The following is a 9725-nucleotide window of genomic DNA, read 5'->3' on the forward strand; positions in this document are numbered from 1 at the left end:
AAAATACTAATGAAAAGAAAGCTGTCATAAACTTTGACCTCCAAGCTGTGCCAGAATGTCCTAAGGGTGAGGTATCCTCGATATTTTACAAACAAAAACTTGCTGTATTTGACCTCACCATATTTGATCTGGTGACTAAAGAAGGAACTTGCAACCTATGGGACGAGACTGAAGGGAATAGAGGTGCTAATGAATTGGGAACCTGTGTATTTAATTACATAGCAAACCATCCACAAACTGAAGAATTCTTCCTAATGAGTGATAGCTGTGGTGGGCAGAATTTAAATCAATATTTTGCAACTGCATTGTTACATACTGTCAGATGTACGAATTGCAAAGTAATCAATCACATATTTTATGAACCAGGGCACTCTCAGCGAGAAGGTGATTCGATGCATTCAACAATTGAAAGGGCAGCAAAGAATGTACAAATTAATGTACCTTCAGAATGGCATGTTGTTTGTCAGACTGCAAGAAAAACACCAAAGCCTTACAACATTGTTTATTTGGATCACACATATTTCATAGATTGGAAGCAATTGGCTCAAACCAACAAAAAAAAAATAAGGTATGAATCTGTAACTGGAGACTTAGTCAGCTGGAAAAAAATCAAATGGTTCAGGTTCTTGAACCTGAAAAAATAGAACCATTCTATTTTTTTTCAAGTATGAATACAATGACAAAAGTTTTCAAGAAATCAAAATCCTGAAAAATGTGGGAAGGCCCTCTACAATTGACTTACTCCCTAAGGCGTACAGCAGTCAGTTGCCCACAACAGTCACTAAACACAAAGATCTCATGGACCTGTGTAAGGCCAGAGTTATCCCCTTGTACCATCACAAATACTTTGAGGATATACCAAAAGGTGACACTCAATGTGGTAAAAGAAGGAATGTAAACACAACAAGAAAATCTTCAGCTGATCAGAAAGAAGTATCATTGTCTCAGAAGAAAATCAAATCATTGTATCTGAAGAAAAACAAAGTATCATCATGTCAAAAGAAAAAGTGAAACATGAATAATTTGTGCATGATTTTTCTATATTTTCTCACCAATGTTTTTGCTTATTCAACCTGTGTGTAGAGAACTCAAAAATGTAATAAAAAATGAGTATTAAGCTAGTTTTCTTTGATTCCTTTCTAAATATACTGTTTTTAGTTTGTACAAATAACGTGCTAAAGGGCAAAAAAGGCATCATGAATAGTTTTGATGTATGTAAAAAGGGCAAATAGGTTACATTTAGCAATACAAATATTTATTATCACTTAACAGCTTTACTAGAAATCTTGAAACTTAAAGAATACAAAAATGACATGTTTACACTATTAAAATAAAAAATTACAGCTTATTTCAATAATATTCAATAATTTTCCTGAGGGTCTAAACCTTAGAAAGTGCTCTCCTAAAAAATTGAGATTTGGTGAATTCACCTTTTTCCATAACTCTGACAATATAAAATATTTGTTCCTTTAATTTAGAAATATTTTCTACATACCTTTTAATGGTACATTTTGATTGTATTTTAATTGAATAATTTTTTCAAATGTAGCATCAACATCATCCAGTGAAAAAATACAAAATTCTTTCATATTATACTGAGATTGATATAAATCATACATAAACATCTGTCCCATTTTGTATACAGGTATAGTTGCATAAATTGGGCAATTTAAACCCAGTTTTCCAACTACATAGGGGAGTGCTCCCAAATGATAAATATCTGGATAAGACAGTAATACAGCATCTATATTATGAACATGCCTAAAAAATAACAAATGTTTTAAAATTATGAAGTAGTTACAGTAGAATCTTACTAATCTGGTACCATTAAAACCAGAGGGTGCCAGATTACTGGAATGTTCAGATTACGGTATTGTATAGGAAAATTCACAATAAATAAAATAAAGCATTTATTCATAAACGAAATAGATACACATAAATATGTACTTGCATTAAAAATGTTCTACACATTTTTTATAACTGTAACTTAAGCTTAATTTTTTTCAAAGGTTTGCTTAAATTTTTTTTTGTGAAACTTGTGTTTGCAGTCTTGTTTAAAAACCCTTTCTTGCATGTTTAGGAGAACTATAATATCTTTAGATGATATGCCATTTTCTTCCGCCTATTTTATGCAGATATTGAAACAGTTAAATGCTGTATCTGTTTTTACTTTTACTGTTGAAGTAGTTGGTGGCTCGGATATTTCTCCCCGGCTTTCGCATTCTTGTACTGCTTCACACATTTGTTCATCTGTCATGATTCTGTCTGTTTCTTTGGTCCCATCACACTAAGAATTTATATCTTTTTTACTTGCCCCGAATCCTCTTTTTGCCCAATTTTGAAACCAATCAGGAATATGTAGATTATATTCAGGATCACATTGTTCTGTTTCTTGTGATACAACATTCATTATAAGCCAAAGCATTTCCCGTGATAATAAGATTAAAAGAGCTCCCTGCTTGAGCGAGAAAGAGTACAACATCCTTTAAATTAAATTTTTGGGGGTCTCTGTTGTGTGTCCACCTTAAGAAATAATATGGATGAGCAATTTATTGTTATACAAGGACTTTATTTTTTTGATAACATTTTGATGCATCAGTAGTAATAAAGATGTGCAGTTTGGTGGTAGCAAGATGGATGATATCCCCATCACTTGATTAAAGTTCTTGTTCATTTGGGAGGCGTAGAACATTGTCAAGTACTAGTAATGCTGTTATGGGCAAATTTTGATATTTTCATAAACTTTTTCAATTCTTGGACAAAGTCTTTATGGAATTATTCATTCACTAATAGCTCTCTTGTAAACTTTTAAATTTGTTCTTGTAGCAGACTGGCAGACAAATGTTGTTAAAAGTTCTAGGATTTTTAGCTTTATCAATCACTAACAAATCTAATTTCCGTGTTCCAGAAGCATTTGAACACAGCAAAAATGTGATTTTATCTTTACACACTTTGCAAACTAGTGCACTCACTTCTTTAGAAGATATAAATGTTCTTTTGGGGCAAAAGTCTCCAAAACAGAGCACTCTCGTCTTCATTATACATTTGCTCAGGAAGAAGACATAGTTCTTCTACTTTGTCTTTAAAAAGCTGAATAAATGGCTACCATTGCTTGACCATTTTTTATCTATAGTTAACAGACACATTCCAAATCACTTTTTCAATTTATCCAGCCACCCAACACTGGCATGAAAATCATCTTTCTTAGAATTTTTTTATAAAATGCGATTGCTTTAGCTTTGAGAATGTCTCCAGATACAAGAATGTGTTTAGAACGCTCTTGCATGAACCACAATTAGAAAGTGTTTTCCATCTTTGGACATTCACCAACTCTTTATGTGTTACACTTTCCTGGTCCCAATTCCATTTTGTTCATGAGGTCCATTATCTTTTTTATTTTCTTTTAACATCATGTCTAGTCATGTCAACTTCATATTTTTTGCAAATATCCACATATTTTATCCACTATCTAAAATATTTATTTTATCTTTCAAAGCTAGAGTCTTGTGTTTCAACTCCATATTTTTTTACAAATTTGCAAGTTTTCTCCACTATCTAATAATAGACAAAAAATAAAAAGAACAAAAACAAAAAAGATATATAAAATTGACCAACAGAGTCACCTTATGTTCTTTAACCAAGATAGTAGTGCTGACGAGTGAGTCAAATACTTCAAGTGTAAAAACAAAGTCACATACTAAATAAAAAAAAAAACAAAATTCAATAGCAATAACAAGAGATAATTATGAGAAGTAAATACTATTGCTGTTGTACAAAACTAAAACAGTAAATGCCACAGATACAAAAAACAAAAATGATAAAAGTGTCCAGGATTTATGAACATATCAAAAAAATAAAAGTAGTAAATGCATAAATAATGAAACCCAAAAACTTGGACAGATCATTGCTAATGTGTTATAAAAAGCATTATAAAATCTGAATCTACTGAAATAATTCTGATACACTCAACTAAAAATATTTTAAACACCTTGGCAAACAGGACCTGTCGATTTTAAATTATAAATAAATATACACCTTTTTATTTCCTTAATAAATTCCATGTCAAATTTTTCGTCCCACCCACAATCTAAAAGTATTCGCACTTCATCAATTTGAAGAATATAGCATGGGGGAGATTCATCTTTGGCTCCTGACAAAGCTTGAAGTTTTATAATAGAAGTCATATTAAATTAGATAATTAGCACTTTGTAATAAGTGTAAAATTGTTTTTAATGTCTATGTACAATTTCAAAACTTTTTTAAATATTATATTAAAATCATATTTAATATTGATTCCGATTGTTTATCATGCAAATAATACAGTTATCAGTTATTGAGGTTAGAATTAGAACTTTCAATTTAATGACATTTGACATTTTCATTACAGTTGAAGTATATACCAGATAGACACAGAATAATAAACGCATAGACGTACATCAAGGAATATTTAAAATAAAAATTTAATACAACAAGATAATACAAAAATTTAATAAATATAATACAAATACTAAGGACATGGTTCGTACTACTTTTGCATTCTTCATTCCCTTATTATTCTGTCTAGACCGGTATGGCCTTGAACCTTAAACCCATTGTCTCCCTTCGGCTTGGCCACTGTTATTATTATATATTTGCCCCCTGTTGGCGCTATTTATCTTCTTTCTACGATTTTAGTTTCTCCTGCAGAATATCTTATAAACTCCTCCTTTGTCATCTCTTTTCTAGGGTGGTAATAATTTCTCTACCAATTCTATTTCTTCTTAAGTCTATATCTATTGCGATATCTCTTTCATTCGCTTGCGACACCATTTATTTCTTCTTCACTGAGCTTGATCACTGGGTGTTTTTGAAGTTATACTTCTATACGCGCGTTCGACGTTGGAAATTTGTACGGGAGACGGGAGTGAATCGGCAAAATCATTACATATGTAAGATATAAGGTAAGAGAGAGACAGAATATATATTTTCTCTCTCTTTCTCTCTCGAGAATTTATCACCGAGAACTGTCAATTAATTTGAAATATATTAATGTTATGTCAAATTGGCAAATTTTTTGCGTGTTTTGTTCATACGCTGGTATATGTGAGTTTGAAACCCAATACGAATTTCCTTTTTTATTTTTGAAATACTTAAAAACTCCATGTTAATCTTATTAAATATATGTAATATGCGCAAAAATTCGAAATTTTAAAATAAAATGAAAATTTACAACATAATCCGAGTTGTTGGTTTTTTATTTTTATCTTCCACAAACATTTTTTGAAGTTATACTTCCATAGGCGCGTTCGACGTTGGAAATTTGTATGGGAGTGAATCGGCAAAATCATTACATATGTAAGATATAGGTAAGATAGAGACAGAAGATATATTTTCTCTCTCTTTTTCTCTCGAGAATATTATAAGTTATTATGAAATAAAATTATTTTTTATTATTATTATTATCATGGTAAATTAAACATATGCGTACTTATGAATATTGCATTTTAATTTGTATTATTATATTGAATTATGTTGCAGTGTATTGTATTGTATTTTTATATTAATAACAAAATAAACAATGAATTTTACTGCAGAGTATGTGTAAAAAATTTTTTTTGCATTCAACTCCTTTCATACATATATGAAAATAAAAATATACATTTTCATTTCACATTCAAATATTGATTCAATCCTTCATTTACTATACTCCTATTACAGGTCAAATGTTGTTTATATACCGCAAACGATGCACCATATACCTATATACCTAATTCTGTTTCTGTTTCTGCTCTCTCTTACCTATAGCATTACATATGTAATGATTGTGCAGATTGACTTCCATATAAATTTGTAACGGCGGAAGTGTGTATAGAAGTATAACTTCTTGACACACCCGTTTTTTGTACGACTGCATTTTCCCATGTATTCGCTTTGTTGCCTTGTAGAGCTACTAAATCATCTTGTTTATTTTCACCTTTGTGGTTACATATTCTTCTGTCATATTTACTAATGTTCTAGATGTTTCATATATTTTTTCCATAGTCTCTCATTAACGTTAATTCTTCACTTTTCGTATTATTTTTTCCTTAAATTACCTCCAATATCAAGTCCTCCGCTTTTTATCACCGCTTTGGTCATCTAATTCTTTCTGTGTTTCTATTCTCATTTTTATTGTCGTTCCTTGGCTGTTTTCATCATCAGGTATATAAGTTCGGTTGTTTATTGTTTCTTCTACTTTCATTACCATCCCACGAGTTGGAAAGTTATTTTTTGTCCGGCTGGGCAGTGTTTCCTTACCCAGCTAAGGTTTTTCTTCCGCGAGTTCGCCTTGTTCACGAGGGCCCCATTCATCCCCTGATCACGGTGCCTCACGAACCGATATTGCGGATATTTGTATCGAGGATTACTCCTTCTGATTTGCCACGGTTTTATTCGGTAGCAGTGACAGCAACGCTTGTATACAGCCTGCTGTTTCTTAGTGTAACGCGTCTATATTCTTTGGTGTAACTACCAATCTAGACCCACAGACCAAGCACAAACCACTCTACAACTATAGAGGTGAAGTTGCGTATCAGTCCAAGTTGATAAAGCAAGGGTTGAGTTCACGGTTCGTAGACTTTTACTACGGTTGCCTCTTCCGACTGGGGTGGGGATGCTTGAGTTACGTCATCAGAGTACACAAGAATATAAAACCCATTTATTCGCGATTGAAACTGAATGTAGAGGGCAGGTCGATTGCAGTGTTGATTGGTTGAAGGGGAAGAATTACGTCACGAGAGTACAGTTTCAGGCTTAATGTTCATTGGTTAGGCGGAAGAGGCAACCGTAGTAAGTCTACGAACCGTAGCACCCGTAGTTAAGTCTACGAACCGCAAGGTTAGCAGATGTTAAGTAGGTTGTCTCGTAACTATAGACCAATAAAATGCTCGCTTTTTAAAGGCGGGAATACGTCACCCATACGACACTTTTAAAATTGCCATAAGCTTCAATGCTAATAAAAGGTTCAAAAACTTAGGTTTTGCAATATATTTTGGGATTTTCTTGGGTATAGGGATATTAAGTGGTTCTTATATTAGTAATTATATCAATTTTTTTTTTAAATCAATAGTCTGATGACAAAAAATAGAATTGATTATATTGATAATACTGTGTGTTTTAAATGGAGATAACAGTTTATTTCGCACAAAACCCCAAAAAACGGTAGAAAAAGTTCAAAGGCAAAAATACTAAATATGTAGGAACTTACTTATTATGTTTTTCCTGGAATTTGCAGCATTCTTATCATATCTAGTGGTAGTCAACAAAAAAAAACAAATAGGTAATATAAATAATTTATTATTAGATTAAAATACAAAAAATAATTAGTCCTTCAGGCTATATATACTTATCTCATCTAAAACTCGTCTAAAAAACATATTATTATAACGTACAAAACTACATATAATTGTTAGACAAACCTTGATATCACGGCTACGAAAACACACTTCACAAGTGTTTATGTACACAAATAACTAAATAATAAGTCTCTATAAATAATATTGTCCTTATACCTATACTTAAAAATAAAAACTAAACAATAACTAAACAAATAAACGAACTAATGATACTATAGAGACAACAATAAACGTGAACTGAAACTCAGACGTGCAGACAACTGTCAAATTTGACTTTGTCGCATGAGTGACGTAAGCATTCTGCCTTCCCCTCGCTTCGCCGACATAGTTACGAGACAACCTACTTACAGTCTATCCCAAACCCTTCTTTCAGTGCGTCACTAATTTTGACATAATATAGGATATTAAGAATGTCGAGAATTATTGCATGTCATTTTAGTTAAATTTGACAGTTGCAGGATCGTAATCCCTCTTTTTCTAATTGAAAATAATTTTAATATTAGTCTTTGTTCTTTCTCGATATATCTCGGCATATTTAAAATATTTTTATGACAATAAATACACAATTAAATTTTCACTGTAAAATGTCTGATAATACTAACCTGGAATGACAATTATTTTATTAGTTGACGTTGTGAAAGTACTGTCAATATCGAGACCTTCTGCGTCAAATTATATTTATGCGCATCATTGATTGGATATCTATTTAGCGTATTCTAAACTTTAACCAATTATATATCCGTAACTAGAATTAGCTTTACGATAAATAATTTTCCAAGTTCTATGTATAATAATCACAGACTCACGTTTTTTTCTGTCACTTCTAGCTTAATGTGTTAGAGAGAATTCGATCAACTATGACGCACTGAAAGAAGGGTTTGGGACAAACTATAACTTCTACTAACCTTGTACGAACCGTGGGTTGAGTTTACCGAAAGTACAAGCTGAATATAGCCTCAAATGTCAAAAATATTTCGGTTTGGCAGTGTTGGCATGTTTATATAATGCATATGTTGTATGCTTCAAATATAAAGGGATAAAGCTTTTAAAAAGTAAATTTTGATTATACTATTTTATGAATTCTGCCATTCTGAATTTTTCTTTGCGGATGACCAGGTAGTAATTGCCGAAGACAGCTACGATCTTAGCTATATGGTAAGAAAACTGCAAGAAGAATATGAGGTGGCAGGGCCCTGATTCTAATTGAGATTTCGACTCAAAACATGTCGAAATTAATATGGCGACGTCGAAATGCGACTTTGCGAACCTTGTGGATTTCAGCTGAACTAACCAAACGACGTCACTAAATTTCGATTTATCGAAATTAATTTCAACTTCAAGAAAGTGGTTGAAATTTAATTTCGAGTCGAAATTAATCTGACATGACTGACTGGACTGGGAGAAGTGAACTTAGGTTCAGTTTAGGTAGGCGGTGTTTTGATCCTTGCAAGGAAAACTGAGGCAAAAAGTATTAATATGGCTGTGTTTTACGGACATTTGCTAGTTTTGGAGGAATTAGAGAGGATAGATATCCGACGCTCATAACGGAGGATAAGAAGAATGTTACGGGATACTCAAAATTCTTTTTCACTAAGTGATGCTCAATTTAGGCAGCAATTCCGGCTTAATAAACAAGCTGCAAATTATTTAATAAGGGTATTAGAACCATATTTGGAAGAAGATGTTTATGCCTCTAGGATACCTAAAATGTTTAGGGTTAGTATTACTAAGCTGCAGTAAATTTAAAAATATATTAGAATATAACCACTAAGTCAAATCTTAGTGGTTATAACTTAAGGATCTCCCACATCGCCTTTTTTTTCTTGCCATCTTTTCTTTCAATTCAAAATATAATTGAGAATGGCCACTATTTATGATTTAACAACTCAAACAAGAAAAAAAAGACGTTCACGTAACGTAAACAAAACAAACATTCAACAAGCGTAGTGCAGCCAATAAACAACAGGGCCAACCCAAATTTTCAGCAGTGTCAAAATGATAAAGTAAATATCCCCAGTTTTAACTACAATCGAAATGAATCAGAATCGCTAGCGATTGCGACTGTCATGGCGTAGTCGCTTTTAAATTTCGACATCGAAATGAAATAGAATCAGGGCCCAGGTCTAAACATGAATATGACAAAATGTGAATATCTCTCAGTGGGAACAGATGAAATATGTGACCTAGTCTTGGAAGACGACAAAATCAAAGGCGTGCAATCCTGCAAATATTTGGGGGTCATTTTCAACAAGAAGGGAAATAGCGCAGATGAAATCAGGGAAAGAATAAACAAGGGCAGAGCAGCGACCCGTGCCTTAAACTCTCTTCTCTGGCAAAAAACAATTCGACGAG

General features: G+C 32.4%; 1 protein-coding gene across 1 annotated transcript in view; it reads right to left on the reverse strand.

Annotated features, from left to right (window-relative positions):
- Positions 1 to 4369, reverse strand: part of Cpsf100 (cleavage and polyadenylation specificity factor subunit 2) — a 49193-nt gene extending 44824 nt beyond the window's left edge. The window contains exons 1-2 of the mRNA XM_072531990.1: positions 4036 to 4369; positions 1496 to 1761 (exon numbers count right to left, since the gene is read on the reverse strand). Coding sequence (XP_072388091.1) covers positions 1496 to 1761; positions 4036 to 4184 — 415 coding nt within the window. The 5' untranslated portion in view covers positions 4185 to 4369. The remainder of the gene's footprint in view (positions 1 to 1495; positions 1762 to 4035) is intronic.
- Between the last annotated feature and the right edge of the window lie 5356 nt (positions 4370 to 9725).

Source organism: Diabrotica undecimpunctata, chromosome 5 (genome assembly GCF_040954645.1).
Source record: "Diabrotica undecimpunctata isolate CICGRU chromosome 5, icDiaUnde3, whole genome shotgun sequence".
Classification (NCBI taxonomy): domain Eukaryota; kingdom Metazoa; phylum Arthropoda; class Insecta; order Coleoptera; family Chrysomelidae; genus Diabrotica; species Diabrotica undecimpunctata.